This window comes from Oryx dammah, unplaced genomic scaffold (assembly GCF_014754425.2).
Source record: "Oryx dammah isolate SB20612 unplaced genomic scaffold, SCBI_Odam_1.1 HiC_scaffold_1, whole genome shotgun sequence".
In the NCBI taxonomy this organism is placed as follows: domain Eukaryota; kingdom Metazoa; phylum Chordata; class Mammalia; order Artiodactyla; family Bovidae; genus Oryx; species Oryx dammah.
Window position 1 is genome coordinate 89,823,924 of NW_024070185.1, and position 17,190 is coordinate 89,841,113.

Sequence of the window (17,190 nt, forward strand, 5' to 3'; positions counted from 1 at the left end):
CATTCATCACAAAAATGAAGATGGAAAAAAAAAAACTGCTGATGTGTTTAGGAGAGATAGAGACCAATTGTAATTGGGCAACTGGAATCTGAATAGTCTTGATATACTAGTTAACATACAGGAAAGTATAGTTTCCTGGAAATAGGACTTAAGCATCCCTATGGGATTATTTCTAGTCAAAATGCTTTCTGACAAGTGAGTATGGCTGTTCTGGGAGCCAGTGTGTACTGTCAGAGGAGGGAAGCTGGGAAATGGAGATGTGAAATTTGCTGGTTCAAACTACCTGCTCCATATATCAACTGTTGTCCAGAATGAAAGGAGCTACTGACAATGCAATCTTTCTTTGGTCCTGAAGTTTGATTGATTGACTGACCAAGTTGAAAGCAAAAATTTGCTGCCAGTGGGGAGAAAGACAAACCTGAGGTCCCAAACAAAGTTTTGTTTAGGACACTTAGAGGTTACTAAATTACAGAGGTTGATTTTTTTTCTACTTATTTTTCAACTAGTGGAAACATTTATTTAAGGACTATGAGATTTATATTCTAATTTCAGTATTATCATCTAATTGTGTGATTACAAGAAAGTAATATACTGTCTCTGAACTTTCTCGTGGATAAAACTGAGCAGCTTGGATTAAATCAACACTGGGGTCCTTCTAGTTGTAACACAATCATTCTAGTTTTAGTATCAGATTCATTATATGATTTGGCCATTAGAAAACACAGATTAAATTAAAACTGGACTCCCTATTTACTACACTGTGTCAACACTCCCAGATATCTGAAGCAACACCATTTGGATAACAGTAATATTTTGGTTGTTGTTTTTCTAACAATTGGATAAAAATATGTTGGTGGAGTAGGCAGAAAATAAATACCTAACTTCAGCAACTTAATAGCTGAGTGCTTAAGAGCTGAAAATGAAAACAAGGGAAGATGAATAGCTCTTTGCCTCTGACACTGGCATTTCTGACTTGCTAGGTTGGCAAACTGAGCACATCCCGAGTAAAAGTGCATCAAGAATGACTGATTAATACCTTCTATGGCAAATGGCTTCCCCACAGTTAGAAGTTTGCAGTCAGCATCTACTGACACTTCATAATCCAGAAGGGCTTTGTCCATGATGAAGGCATCTAGTTTCTCTGGATCATTCCTATGTTTAAGACCAAAAGAAGAAAAGCAGAAAATGATTTATTAATAGACAGGAAACAGTCTGACAAGCTAGCTTTTGTTTGCTGCTGCTGCTAAGTCGCTTCAGTCGTGTCCGACTCTGTGCGACCCCATAGATGGCAGCCCACCAGGCTCCCCCGTCCCTGGGATTCTCCAGGCAAGAACAGTGGAGTGGGTTGCCATTTCCTTCTCCAAGGCATGAAAGTGAAAAGTGAAAGTGAAGTCGCTCAGTCGTGTCCGACTCTTCACGACCCCATGGACCGCAGCCTACCAGGCTCCTCCGTCCATGGGATTTTCCAGGCAAGAGTACTGGAGTAGGGTGCCATTTGTTTAGGGAGCAGAAATCTGGACAGTAGGGGCAGTCCAAGCTGGGCAGCTGCTGGCCCTGCCTTGGTGACATCTCACTGACCTGCAGAGAACAGACCAGGGGAAACAGACACTCTTAACAGAGAGCATGACATCTTTCCAGGGGTTAAATTGAACAACAAAACCAGAGCGACTCTGAATTGAGTGCAAAGGTAAATAGTCAAGGTTCATTTTCCATACATTAACTGAATGACCTTTTTTTTTTGGTTGTGCTATATGTAGGATCTCAGTTCCCCAACCAGGGATCAAACTCTCCCTATAGCGGAAGTGCAGAGTCTTAACCACTGGACCACCGAATGAAGTCCTCCAAATGACTTCTTGGTGTAGGCATTATATTTATTGTTCTCCATACCCTTTATAATCCCCCTGAAGAGGGAGGTGGGCCTCCCTGGTGGCTCAGATGGTAAAGTATCTGCCTGTAATGCAGGAGACCCAGGTTTGATCCCTGAGTTGGGAAGGTCCCCTGGAGAAGGAAATGACAACCCACTCCAGTATTCTTGCCTGGGAAATTCCATGTCCATGGGGTTGCAGAGTCGGACACGACTGAACGACTATTACTTTCATTTTCACTTGAAGGGGGTGGTAGTATCCTATTTTAACAAATGAAGGAATTGAAGGTTCAGAGAGTTGAAATAAGTTGATCCAGTTCACAAGCCAGTAAGTGTTGGAGCTAGGCTATCTCATTAATCAGTATGTGAAAATTCTTCATTCTTTCTGTCATGATCACTATCATATTCTCCAGAGATCAGGCATTATTTCACACTTGGGAGTACATAATAAAGAAGTGCAAATAAGAGGTTCAGCACTCTAGGGGAAAAAAGAGTTGAGGTCTCTTTAAAGTCCATAGCTGGTGTTTAATAAATGGAATAGGAAGCATATGTAAATCAGGTCTTTGTGGTCTGATTTATTAATATAACTCCAGAGACTCATGTTTCACTCCCATCCCAGGAGACAGTTCAGGCAAAAATCATTTAAAGGCAAGTATTTCTGGACTGGATCAGTGAATCGGCTGGGCTCAAGATAGCAATAGACACTTTGTGCATCCTTCTTGTATTCTCCCCCATTTTTTAACATAGGCACAGCAATGGTCCCCAGGAAGGTGGTCAGCACCAGCTGAGTTCCACTTACAAGGGAGGCAAGGGATAATGAGTTTCTCAGGGAACTGTTTAAGGTGTATGCAAATGACTCTTTGTTTTCAGCTATCTCAAAATTTTTTGGAAAGGTAGTGAGTGAGTGAGTGAAGTCGCTCAGTTGTGTCCGACTCTTTGTGACCCCATGGACTGTAGCCTACCAAGCTCCTCTGTCCATGGGATTTTCCAGGCAATAGTACTGGAGTGGATTGCCATTTCCTTCCCCAGGGGATCTTCCCAAGCCAGGGATTGAACCCGGGTCTCCCACACTGTAGACAGGCGCTTTACCATCTGAGCCACAGAACATTTAATAACGCCTTTTTGACCCCCCGGGTGGTCCAATGAACTTGGTAAAGAGAGCAACTCTTCTCTGTTCCATCTGGGTCCAGTCCTTCCTCTCTTAGAACCAAAAATGAGGCTATTGGAATTCAGTACAGAGGAGTAGATTTTAAACTAAGAGGAGAATATGGTGCCATCAAAAATCAAAAAGAGAAGGACACCACTAAACACCTCAAAGTTTCATCACTGAACAGTAAGTACCTTTATGATGGGTTTGTCTGAGCCACACACTGACATATATTAAGTAGGTCAGCTTCCCTTCTTGGTGTCAATAACTATCGCTTCATCTTTATACTCTTCCAGAAAGTTAAATAGTCACTTCAAAATAAATAATCAAAAAAAAAAATCTGAAAAAATGAATAATCTTTCTGGGGAATTGTATTTGAGTTACAATGAGGCTATGTTACAGTTCAGTCACCCATGGACTGCCTCACGCCAGGCTTCCCTGTCCATCACCAATTCCAGGAGTTTACTCAGACTCATGTCCATTGAGTCGGTAATGCCATCCAACCATCTCATCCTCTGTCATCCCCTTTTCCTCCTGCCTTCAATCTTTCCCAGCATCAGGGTCTTTTCCAATGAGTCAGTTCTTTGCATCATGTGGCCAAAGTATTGGAGTTTCAGCTTCAGCATCAGTCCTTCTAATGAATATTCAGGACTGATTTCCTTTAGGATGGACTGGTTGGATCTCCCTGCTGTCCAAAGACTCTCAAGAATCTTCTCCAACACCACAGTGCAAAAGCATCAATTCTTTGGTGCTCAGCTTTCTTTATAGTCCAAGTCTCACATCCATATATGACTAATGGAAAAACCATAGCTTTGACTAGATGGACCTTTGTAGGCAAAGTAGTCTTTGCTTTTCAATATGCTGTCTAGGTTGGTCATAACTTTTCTTCCAAGGAGCAAGCGTCTTTTAATTTCACGGCTGCAGTGACCATCTGCAGCGACTTTGGAGCCCAAAGAAATAGTCTGTTACTGTTTCCATCGTTTCCCCATCTATTGGCCATGAAGTGATGGGACTAGATGCCATGATTTTAGTTTTCTGAATGTTGAGTTTTAAGCCAACTTTTTAACTCTCCTTTTTCACTCTCCTTTTTCACTTTCATCAAGAGACTCTTTAGTTCTTTTTCACTTTCTGCCATAAGAGTGGTGTCATCTGCATATCTGAGGTTATTGATATTTCTCATAGAAATCTTGATTCCACCTTGTGCTTCATCCAGTCCAGCATTTCTCATGATGTACTCTGCATATAAGTTAAATAAGCAGGGTGACAATATACAGCCTTAACCTACTCCTTTCCTGATTTGGAACCAGTCTGTTGTTCCATATCCAGTTCTAACTGTTACTTCTTGACCTGCATATAGATTTCTCAAGAGGCAGGTCAAATGGTCTGGTATTCCCATTTCTTGAAGAATTTTCCACAGCTTGTGGTAATCCACACAGTCAAAGGCTTTGGCTTAGGCAATAAAGCAGAAATAGATGTTTTTCTGGAACTCTCTTGCTTTCTCAATAATCCAGTGGATGTTGGCAATTTGATATCTGGTTCCTCTGCCTTTTCTAAATCCAACTTGAGCATCTGGAAATTCATGGTTTATGTACTGTTGAAGCCTGGCTTGGAGAATTTTGAGCATTACTTTACTAGCATGTGAGATGAGTGCAATTGTGTGGTAGTTTGACCATTCTTTGGCATTGCTTTTCTTAGGGATTGGAATGAAAACTGACCTTTTCCAGTCCTGTGGCCACTGCTGAGTTTTCCAAATTTGCTGGCATATTGAGTGCAGTACTTTCACAGCATCATCTTTTAGGATTTATAATAGCTCAACTGGAATTCCATCACCTCCACTAGCTTTGTTCATAGTCATGTTTCCTAAGGTCCAATTGACTTCATATTCCAGGATATCTGGCTTTAGTCCAGTGAGCACATCATCATGATTATCTGGGTCATGAAGATTTTTTTTTTTGTATAGTTCTTCTGTGTTCTTGCCACCTCTTCTTAATATCTTCTGCTTCTATTAGGTCCCTACCATTTCTGTCCTTTATTGTGCCCATCTTTGCATGAAATGTTCTCTTGGTATCTCTAATTTTCTTGAAGAGATCTCTAGTCTTTCCCATTGTATTGTTTTCCTCTGTTTCTTTGTACTGATCACTGAGGAAGGCTTTCTTTTCTCTCCTTGCTATTTCTTTGGAACTCTGCATTCAAATGGGTATATCTTTCCTTTTCTCCTTTGCCTTTCACTTCTCTTCTTTTCACAGCTATTTGTAAGTTATCCTCAGACAATCATTTTGCCTTTTTGGATTTTTTTCTTGGGGATGGTCTTGATCACTGCTTCCTGTACAATGTCACGAACCTTCGTCTGTAGTTCTTCAGGCACTCTATCAGATCTAATCCCTTGAATCTATTTCTCACTTCCACTGTGTAATCTTAAGGGGTTTGATTTAGGTCATATCTGAATGGTCTAGTGGTTTTCCATACTTTCTTCAATTTAAGTCTGAACTTGGCAATAAGGAGTTCATGATCTGAGCCATAGTCAGCTCCTGGTCTTCTTTTTGCTGACTGTATCGAGCTTCTCCATCTTTGGCTGTAAAGAATATAATCCATCTGATTTCAATATTGATCATCTGGTGATGTCCATGTGTAGAGTCTTCTCTTGTGTTGCTGGAAGAGGCTGTTTGCTATGACCAATGTGTTCTTATGGCAAAGCTCTATTATTAGCCTTTGCCCTGCTTCATTCTGTACTCCAAGGCCAAGTTTTCCTGTTACTCCAGGTATCTCTTGATTTTCTACGTTTGCATTCCAGTTCCCTATAACAAAATGGACATTTTGCGGGGGGTGTTAGTTCCTGAAAGTCTTGTAGATCTTCATAGAACTGTTCAACTTCAGCTTCTTCAGCATTACTGGTAAGGGATTCGTTTTGGGTTACTGTGATATTGAATGTTTTGCCTTGGAAATGAACAGAGATCATTCTGTCATTTTTGAGATTGCAACCAAGTACCACATTTTGGACTCTTTTGTTGACTATGATGGCTACTCCATTTCTTCTAAGGGATTCTTGCCAACAGTAGTAGGTATAATGGTCATCTGAGTTAAATTCACCCATTCCAGTCCATTTTAGTTTACTCATTTCTAAAATGTCAATATTCACTCTTGCCATCTCCTCTTTGACCACTTCCAATTTACCTTGATTCATGGACCTAACATTCCTGCTTCCTATGCAATATTGCTCTTTATAGCATTGGACTTTTCTTCCATCACCAGTCACATCCACAACTGGGTGTTGTTTTTGCTTTGGCTCCATCTCTTCATCCTTTCTGGAGTTATTTCTCCACTGATCTCCAGTAGGATATTGGGCACCTATTGACCTGGGGAGTTCATCTTTCAGTGTGCTGTCTTTTTGCCTTTTCATACTGTTCATGGGGTTCTCAAGGCAAGAATACTGGTGTGGTTTGCCATTTCCTTCTCCAGTGGGACACGTTTTGTCAGAACTCTCCCCCATGACCCATCCTGGATGGCCCTATATGGCATGGCTCATAGTTTCATTGAGTTAGACAAGGCTGTGGTCTGTGTGATCAGATTGGTTAGTTTTCTGTGATTGTGGTTTTCAGTCTGTCTGCCCTCGGATGAAGAAGGATAAGAGGCTTATGGAAAATTCCTGATGGGAGAGACTGACTGAAGGGGAAACTGGATCTTGTTCTGATGGGCAGGGCCATGCTCATAAATCTTTTTTACTATGTTTAACTTCAACCAAAATGAAAAACATCTCTCAGCTTCAGAACTGTGGGGAGCTTCAGAAAGGGCTTGATATGTGAACTGTATCCTGGAAGCTGAGGATCAGAAACCTTAATGGAATCCTGGCAGTAAAATAAAAATCAAGCTGAAAGGTATTTCTCTAAGGAAAGCTTTATTCTCACAGTTCCAAAATGTACCTTGAGAGCTACACAGGACCAAGTTACCATTTACTAATGCTCTGTAATAATTTGTGGCAGCAATAAGAGTATAAAAACTTAGGGCTCAGTTTTCTAACAAGTAATTCCTGTGGTCCATCTGAGTGGTATCTCTAAATAACTCCTCATGATTTTGAATTGCAAAGTGAAGTTATTTATGGCAGGTCTCTATTACATAGGAAGGCAAGAAGCAATTAGCTCACAGACTCCCATGGGGCCCTGAGTCACTGGTGAGGAAGTGGCAGGGTTTGATCCAGGTATAAGGAGCTTCTAGACTGGCTGAATCATCCTTACAGTTGACAGGGCCTACAGTTGTTTCTCCCATTATAAAATCATGCTATCTTTTTGAACATTCATTTCATAACACATATACCATAAAAATAGTTATATATAAATATATAAAAATAAAGTAATTATTAATTTAATAGGGATTCATTTATTGGAATATTGTCACTTCAAAAAGCAGGGTCCTAAGTGAGTTAGGATGAAGCTCAGGGAATCTGATGGGAGAGGGGAGGGACAGCTTTAACACAGGAACCTCTCTTTACAGATGACTCCAGGGGTAGTGCCCTGTGGGTCATGGCACTGGTATGTCAGAGGGTAACTTGGGAACCTTGGTTTTTTGGAGTAGTGAATAGGAGCATAGGCTGTATCTGGGCCAAAAGTGGAGAGAAGCTCAGAGAGAAGAAGGCAGAGGGCATTAATGATAACCTTTGTTCCAAAGTCACCTCAATCTGTAACTCACCTGGGGAGCTTGTTAAAATGCAGATTCTGTGATGGGACCTGAGAGCACAGGCTCCCAGGTGCTACCTGCTACCTGCTACATGGATGTTGCTGGAATGTGGACTGTACCTTGAACATCAAGGACCTGCTTTCCAGTTATAGTTCTCAAGCTAGCCTGCAGCAGTGGCTACAGTCCAAAGTCATGGGTCTGAGCCTGACTGCCACTTGCTAGCTGTATTTCCATGGACAAGTTGATTCTTTCGGGCCTCAACTTCTTCATCGGTGCCTGTTTTCCTAACAATTTCTTCTCTCCAGCTAGAGTACGGCCAACTGAGCTCTGGGGCCTTGGAGGTGAATCCTCCAGAATAAACGAATACCCAGAGTGGAGTGGAACTGCTCCACTGCGGCAGGGGCTTTGCTCAGCCTTTCACCCTGACAGAATGGCCCGATTTGTCACCCATTACTATTTGGTGGGGAGCCATCACTTTTTTCCTGACATCTTATTCTTTTTCTCAGCCACGGATTTCCCTGATGGAGAGGATAAAGAGGAATTGCTGGGGGGCAAAGGAGCAGTAAACTCTGTGTCAGAGAGGGACTCTAATGTTTTAAAGTTCTTACAAAATGGAAAGTGCCATTTCATAGTGTTTCATACTATATATACCTGTGCAAATCTGAGAACACAAAGTTTCCTTTCTAGACTCTAGTTCAGTCCATAAAATTGTTTTTAGGGCTGATTACTAGAGTTTTTGAGAAATACAGAGCCGTTATGTCCCATAAAATTATTTGCTTCCCTTCTTTCTTAAAAAAGAATTTGAGGTGCTAAGTTCTGCTGTCATTGGGGAGATAATTGTGTTTGATGATAGAGAAACCAGTTTTCTGGTACTGCACGATTGTAGGGATTGGAGTTTGAATGTATGTTATTGTCCCAAGACCATCAGGCAGGAGGGGGAGGACTGCTTGCTCGCATGCTGTGGCGCTTATCAGGAGCCATTCATCCCCTTCTCCCAGGCAGACTAGTTGAGCAGACCCAGAGATGCACCATCCTCCTTTGCATTCAGCTTCTCTGAATTATAGCTCTGATAATCTGCCATGGCAATGTGATTGCTCTTGATTGCTTCTCATAAATTCTGATGAGAAGGATGCAGGCATGGGAATCATTGCCTTTTATCTTATTTCTTTTCTACAGGAAATCTCTAAGCTAAATCCCACTTCCTTGTGGCAAGAGGAGACAGTCCACAGGCTTAGAGATTCACTGTGAAGGAAAGGGTTGATTTGGGACACTTTATCCTCTGGCCACATTCCCTGAGTGTTTGATCATTTCAGCACCATTATTTTCCCAAGTGATGTCAAGCCAATGTTTACTTCCCCTAGCATCTGCTACACTACTGACCCTACTGGCACTTTGATCAAAGCTACTGCCAGCTTGGGACTGTGGAGGTAACTAGAAAACTAGGTCACATAATTAAATGCACATTTATTCCATACTGTCTCCTGGATCTCACATGGTGTGAGGTATTATGGAACACACAGTGGGTATATTTAGATAACATTAAAAAAAACCCCAACAAACATTGCATCAGTAGCAAGGCTCCTTTTTCATTGAGAACTTTTTGGACTGAGGAGGTTGACACTCACTTTAGATACGCCACTCCATCCAGGGTGGCTGGTACATTGTACCTTCTCATATACTCATGCATCTCTGGGAAGCTTTGCCTCACATAGTCTTCAGCACTGCTCTCCCGGACAGTTCCAAAACGGAAGCCTTGAGAGGGATGATGTAGCTATGAGGCAGAAAAAGAAATGTCTTGAATATAAATTATTCCTAGAGTTGTTTTCAAAATTTTCTTTTTCTATCATTATTTGGAGTCTGATAATGACCTTGCATTTTTCAAACACACACAGCCATAGACATAAATTTCCATGTACCAACATAGGTACATGCTCTTTCATACCAGCTTTCACATAAATAAATTTTCTATCCTCACATAAGTAACTAGTCTCTCTCCAGATGCAAACAGATGAAAACAACAAATAGAAAATATAAAACAGCTTTCTTCTGTATATTGAGAGCCTGTCAGAATTCTTTAGAAATGATAAAATGACATATGAAATCAACCTTGGTAATCATATTATAAGTTGCTTATTAGGCAAAGCATAAAGTTAAGATAATAAAGATTGTGCCCTTCCTTGGTTAGAACTACACAAAGGCCAAGTTAAAATCCTGTAACCTGAGATCAAAATATACATGACCCCAAACCATGAATTCACCTCTTATATGTTTATTCGTTTTTATGCTGTAGTATATTTGAAGTTCATTACATTTATTTTTGGTATAATTATCTTTCCCTTAGATAACTCTGTTATCCAGTGCTGAGTCATGTGGTATATTTTCTCAAATGGAATGGTATGTAAGACAGTTAGGAGCAACAGAGGAGGCGGCTAGCAGGAGTAGATCCAATAATGTCATGGTTCTCCAGGATGCAAGACCTCACAGTGAGGGGAGGCAGTGCGCTGGGAGTCATGCAGAAGCTTTCTGTCACTAAGTATTAAAGATACAGTACATGAGACAGTATAATTCATGGAAGTTGTACAGAAGTATTAATACAGGATCTAGAGTTATTTCAAAGAAAAGAATCAACTTGGGGTTTTTTTCTTTTTTTCAAGTTGTTTACACACCTACAGTTTAAGAAATCACTGAATTTGGTAATAAACAATTTATATTTGAAGATTAATTAGTTTTGACACACAGCAAAGGGTCTAACAATATGGCAATAGTTAAATTATTTGCCACCTCCTTATAGAATGTTATCTAATGTATAAATCATGTTTGTAAAGCATATTTAATAAAACAAAGCAAATGCTCATATGACAAATGGAGAAAAGGCTCTTGTATGGTCTGATCAGAGTTAAATATGTATATAGTTATTTTAAGGGCTTCCCAGGTGGTGTAGTGGTAAAGAATCTGCCTGCCACTCAGGAGATGCGGGTTCGATCCCTAAGTCAGGAATATCCCCTGGAGAAGGAAATGGCAACCCACTCCAGTATTCTTGCCTGGAGAATTCCATGAACAGAGGTGCCTGGTGGATTACAGTCCATGGGGTTGCAAAGAGTTGGACACAACTGAGCATGCATGCAGCCATAGTTATTTTAAATACTGTAGTTCCCTCATGTATATCATATATACACATGTACACACACACACACACATACACACACACCCCTGGGAAGAAAATATATCAAGATATTAACAATGGTTGTTCCATGTATTTATTTATAGATTGGCTACAGAAACATGCCTCATGTTTATGAGTTTAAAAACTGCATTCAGTGAAGTAAGTCATTAATTTATGTCAATATTTTTTTGGAGGGCAGCTTTGCATAATTTTCAGAGTTACTGGGCCCACAAAGTTAAATACCTACAATCATTGCCACAAAGTGACTTACCACCTGCTTTGTGATATTTCTTTGGATATATCACTGTTGAACAGGCTGTATGGCATATACTTGTGTTCAACTGTTAACACACTGGATAAAATCTAATGTTTTATGCCAGCATAACCTTAATGAGGCATCAATAATAATAGCTAACATTTATTGATTTTTATGTGCTAACTGATGTTTATCTGCATTATCTTGATTAATCCTCATAAAAACCTGATTAATCCTCATAAAAACCTCATAAAAAGGACTCTAGTAATACTTCTTTTTAAAGGATTAATCAAATAGGAGCTCAGTGAAATGTAGCAAGAAATAGTAAGTAATAAAAGTAGTAAGATCACACAGCTAGAAGTAGGAGGGATTGGATTAGAACCTATGTCTGTTACACTTCAAAGTCCACACTATTACCGACCACATCAGCCTGTCTTCCAGGTCATGGAAACAAATGGAGAGAAGATGTTTATTAGAATAAACTCACTAGTCTTTTAAAATATTCTCCTTAAGCCTTAGGCCTAGGCTGTTCTTACAGTAGCAGATTGTAACCCTATGGCTTGAGCAAGGCAAACTTATCAGCATTCTGTTTATCCAACAGCTGCTCATTTTTTAAAGCCTAGATCAAGACTCTGTCTGAAGTCTTTGGCCTTATTGAATTTCACCCTCCTATCCAGGAAGAACAAAAATAAAAATAATTTACTGCCTATTTATCTGTGCTGAGACAGCACCTTGTCCTTACGTAACACATAGGCTAGGTACTTACTTAGCCATCTTTCACACTTCTCATACATTTCTCCTTTGATTCTCCCCCAAAACTTATGAGGTATTTCTATTATGGTCCTTTTATAAATAAAGGAACTGAAGATTAAAAAGTTTGTTATTTGCCCAAGACCACAGAGCTAGTAAACATTGGATGTGGAATATGAACCCAGATAGTCTGATGGAAACGAACAGAGATTGTTCTGTCATTTTTGAGATTGCATCCAAGTACTGCATTTCGGACTCTTTTGTTGACTATGATGGCTACTCCATTTCTCCTAAGGGATTCTTGCCAACAGTAGTAGATATAATGGTCATCTGAGTTAAACTCACCCATTCCAGTCCATCTTAGTTCACTCATTCCTAAAATGTCGATGGTCACTCTTGCTATCTCCTGTTTGACCACTTCCAATTTACCTTAATTCATGGACCTAACATTCTTGTTTCCTATGCAATATTGCTCTTTACAGCATTGGACTTTACTTCCATCACCAGTCACATCCACAACTGGGTGTTGTTTTTGCTTTGGCTCCATCTCTTCATCCTTTCTGGAGTTATTTCTCCACTGATCTCCAGTAGGATATTGGGCACCTATTGACCTGGGGAGTTCATCTTTCAGTGTCCTATCTTTTTGCCTTTTCATACTCTTCATGAGGTTCTCAAGGTAAGAATACTGGTGTGGTTTGCCATTTCCTTCTCCAGTGGAACATGTTTTGTCAGAACTCTCCCCCATGACCCATCCGTCTTGGATGGCCCTATATGGCATGGCTCATAGTTTCATTGAGTTAGACAAGGCTGTGGTCTGTGTGATCAGATTGGTTAGTTTTCTGTGATTGTGGTTTTCAGTCTGTCTGCCCTCGGATGAAGAAGGATAAGAGGCTTATGGACGTTTCCTGGTGGGAGAAACTTATTGAGGGGGAAACTGGGTCTTGTTTTGTTGGGTGGGGCCATGCTCAGTATATCTTTAATTCAATTTTCTGTTGATGAGTGGAGCTGAGTTCCCTCCCTGCTATTCACCTGGGGCCAAACCATGCAAAGATAGCCTTGATAAAGGACAGAAAGGGTATGGACCTAACAGAAGCAGAAGATATTAAGAGGTGGCAAGAATACACAGAAGAACTGTACAAAAAAGATCTTCACGACCCAGATAATCACGATGGTGTGATCACTCACCTAGAGCCAGACATCCTGGAATGTGAAGTCAAATGGGCCTTAGAAAGCATCACTGTGAACTAAACTAGTGGAGGTGATGGAATTCCAGTGGAGCTATTTCAAATCCTGAAAAATGATGCTGTGAAAGTGCTGCACTCAATATGCCAGCAAATTTGGAAAACTCAGCAGTGGCCACAGGACTGGAAAAGGTCCGTTTTCATTCCAATCCCAAAGAGGCAATGCAAAAGAATGCTCAAACTACTGCACAGTTGCACTCATCTCACATGCTAGTAAAGTAGTGCTCAAAATCCTCCAAGTCAGACTTCAGCAATACGTGAACCATGAACTTACAGATGTTCAAGCTGGATTTAGAAAAGGCAGAGGAACCAGAGATCAAATGGCCAACATCTGCTGGATCATGGAAAAAGCACGAGAGTTCCAGAAAAACATCTATTTCTGCTTTATTGACTATGCCAAAGCCTCTGGCTGTGTGGATCACCACAAACTGTGGAAAATTCTGAAAGAGATGGGAATACCAGACCACCTGACCTGCCTCTTGAGAAATCTGTATGCAGGTCAGGAAGCAACAGTGAGAACTGGACATGGAACAACAGACTGGTTCCAAATAGGAAAAGGAGTATGTCAAGGCTGTATATTGTCACCCTGCTTATTGAACTTATGTGCAGAGTCCATCATGAGAAACGCTGGGCTGGAAGAAGCACAAGTTGGAATCAAGATTGCCGGGAGAAATATCAATAACCTCAGATATGCAGATGACAGCACCCTTATGGCAGAAAGTGAAGAGGAACTAAAAAGCCTCTTGATGAAAGTGAAAATGGAGAGTGAAAAGGTTGGCTTAAAGCTCAACATTCAGAAAACGAAGATCATGGCATCTGGTCCCATCACTTCATGGGAAATAGATGGGGAAACAGTGGACACAGTGTCAGACTTTACTTTTTTGGGCTCCAAAATCACTGCAGATGATGATTGCAGCCAAACTTACTCCTTGGAAGAAAAGTTATGACCCACCTAGATAGCATATTGAAAAGCAGAGACATTACTTTGCCGACTAAGGTCCATCTAGTCAAGGCTATGGTTTTTCCTGTGGTCATGTATGGATGTGAGAGTTGGACTGTGAAGAAGGCTGAGCACTGAAGAATTGATGCTTTTGAACTGTGGTGTTGGAGAAGACTCTTGAGAGTCCCTTGGACTGCAAGGATATCCAACCAGTCCATTCTGAAGGAGATCAGCTCTGGGATTTCTTTGGAAGGAACGATGCTAAAGCTGAAGCTCCAGTACTTTGGCCACCTCATGCGAAGAGTTGACTCATTCGAAAAGACTCTGATGCTGGGAGGGATTGGGGGCAGGAGGAGAAGGGGATGACAGAGGATGAGATGGGTGGATGGCATCACTTACTCGATGGACATGAGTCTGAATGAACTCCAGGAGTTGGTGATGGACAGGGAGGCTTGGTGTGCTGTGATTCATGGGTCACAAAGAGTCGGACACGACTGAGTGATTGAACTGAACTGAACTGAAACTATGGTGGAGGTAATGAAGATAATGGCGACCTCCTTCAAAAGGTCCCAGGCAGGCACTGCTGCACTCACTGCCCCCAACCCTGAAGCAGGCCACCACGGACCCATGCCTCCACTGGAGACTCCTGGACACTCACAGGCAAGTCTGGGTCAGTCTCTTGTGGGGTCACTGCTCATTTCTTCTGGGTCCTAGTGCGCACAAGGTTCTGTTTGTGCCCTCCAAGAGTCTATTTCCCTGTCCTGTGTAAGTTCTGGCAGCTCTATGGTGGGGTTAATGGCGACCACCTCCAAGAGGGCTTATGCCATACCCAAGTCTGCTGCACCCGAAGCCCCGTCCCTGTGGCAGTCCACTGCTGACCCACACCTCCACAGAAGACACTCAAACACAGTTCTCTCTCAGTCTCTGTGGGGTCCCTGGATCCTGGTGTGCACAAGGTTTGTTTGAGCCCTGTCAGTGTCTCTGGTGGGACTGGGGTTTAATTCTAAAGGCTAATTTGCCCCTCCTACCAACTTGCTGGGGCTTCTCTCTTGCCCTTGGGAGTGGGGTATCTCTTCACAGCCACTCGAGGGCCTACTGTCTAACTGGGGTTTCTCTGACCTTGGATGTGGGGTATCTCTGCACAGCCGCTCCAGCGAAAGTACAGCCACAGCTCATGACCTTGGATGTGGGGTATCGCTTCATTCAATATCATGGTAATCCAAGTCTATGCCCTGAGCAGTAATTCTGAAGAAGATGAAGTCAAACAGTTCTATGAAGACCTACAAGACCTTCTACAACTAACACCAAAAAAAAAAAAAAATGTCCTTTTCATCATAGGGGACTGGAATGCAAAAGTAGGAAGTCGAGAGATACCTGGTGTAATAGGAAAACTTGGCCTTGAAATACAGAATGAAGCAGGGAAATAGCTAACAGAATTTTGCCAAGAGAATGCACTGGTCATAGCAAGCATCCTCTTCCAGCAACATAAGAGAAGACTCTACCCATGGATATCATCAGATGGTCAATACTGAAATCAGATGGATTATATTCTTTGCAGCCAAAGATGGAGAAGCTCTATAGTCAGCAAAAACAAGACCAGGAGCTGACTGTGGCTCAGATCATGAACTCCTTATTGCCAAGTTCAGACTTAGATTGAAGAAAGTAAGGAAAAGGTCAGGAAGACCCCTGGAGAAGGAAATGGTAACCCACTCCAGTATTCTTGCCTGGAGAATCCCATGGACGGAGAAGCCTGGTAGGCTTACTGTCCATGGGTTCGCAAAGAGTCGGACATGACTGAGTGACTTCACTTTCACTATTCAGGTATGATCTAAATCAATCCCTTAAGATTATACAGTAGAAGTGAGAAATAGATTCAAAGGATTAGATCTGATAGAGTGCCTGAAGAACTATTGATGAAGCAGTGATCAAGCCCATCCCCAAGAAAAAAATCCAAAAAGGCAAAATGATTGTCAGAGGATAACTTACAAATAGCTGTGAAAAGTAGAGAAGTGAAAAGCAAAGGAGAAAAGGAAAGATATACCCATTTGAATGGAGAGTTCCAAAGAATAGCAAGGAGATATAAGAAAGCCTTCCTCAGTGATCAGTGCAAAGAAACAGAGGAAAACAATAGAATGGGAAAGACTAGAGATCTCTTCAAGAAAATTAGAGATACCAAGGGAAAACTTCATACAAAGATGGGCTCGATAAAGGACAGAAATTGTATGGACCTAAGAGAAGCAGAAGATATTAAGAAGAGGTGGCAAGAATACACAGAAGAACTATACAAAAAAGATCTTCATGACCCAGGTAACCACGATGGTATGATCACTCACCTAGAGCCAGATATCCTGGAATGTGAAGTCAAGTGGTCCTTAGGAAGCATCACTATGAACAAAGCTAGAGGAGGTGATGGAATTCCAGCGGAGCTATTTCAAATCCTAAAAGATGATGGTGTGAAAGTGCTGCACTCAATATGCCAGCAAATTTGGAAAACTCAGCAGTGGCCACAGGACTGGAAAAGGTCAATTTTCATTCCAATTCCTAAGGAAGGCAGTGCCAAAGAATGTCAAACTACCGCACAATTGCACTCATCTCACACATTAGCAAAGTAATGCTCAAAATTCTCCAAGCCAGGCTTCAGCAATGTGAGCCGTGAACTTCCAGTTGTTCAAGCAGTTTAGAAAAGGCAGAGGAACCAGATATCAAATTGCCAACATCTGTTGGATTATTGAAAAAGCAAGAGACTTCCAGGAAAACATCTATTTCTGCTTCACTGACTAGGCCAAAGACTTTGACTGTGTGGATCACAACAAACTGTGGAAAATTCTCCAAGAGACTGGAATACCAGACCATCTGACCTGCCCCTGAGAAATCTGTATGCAGGTCAGGAAGCAACAGTTAGAACTGGACATAGAACGACAGACTGGTTCCAAATTGGGAAAGGAGTGCATCAAAGCTGTATATTGTCACCCTGCTTATTTAATTTATATGCAGAGTACATCATGAGAAACGCTGGGCTGGAGGAAGCACAAGCTGGAATCCAGATTGCTGGGAGAAATATTAATAACCTCAGATAAGCAGATGACAGCACCCTTATGGCAGAAATTGAAGAAGAACTAAAGAGCTTCTTGATGAAAGTGAAAGAGGAGAGTGAAAAAGTT

At 41.4% G+C, this 17,190-nt stretch overlaps 1 protein-coding gene across 1 annotated transcript in view; it reads right to left on the bottom strand.

Moving 5' to 3' along the window:
* Positions 1-17,190, bottom strand: part of GRIN3A (glutamate ionotropic receptor NMDA type subunit 3A) — a 142,017-nt gene that overhangs the window by 65,542 nt on the left and 59,285 nt on the right. Inside the window, exons 3-4 of the mRNA XM_040237371.1 lie at positions 9,305-9,450; positions 1,037-1,152 (exon numbers count right to left, since the gene is read on the bottom strand). Of these exons, the coding sequence (XP_040093305.1) occupies positions 1,037-1,152; positions 9,305-9,450 (262 nt within the window). The remainder of the gene's footprint in view (positions 1-1,036; positions 1,153-9,304; positions 9,451-17,190) is intronic.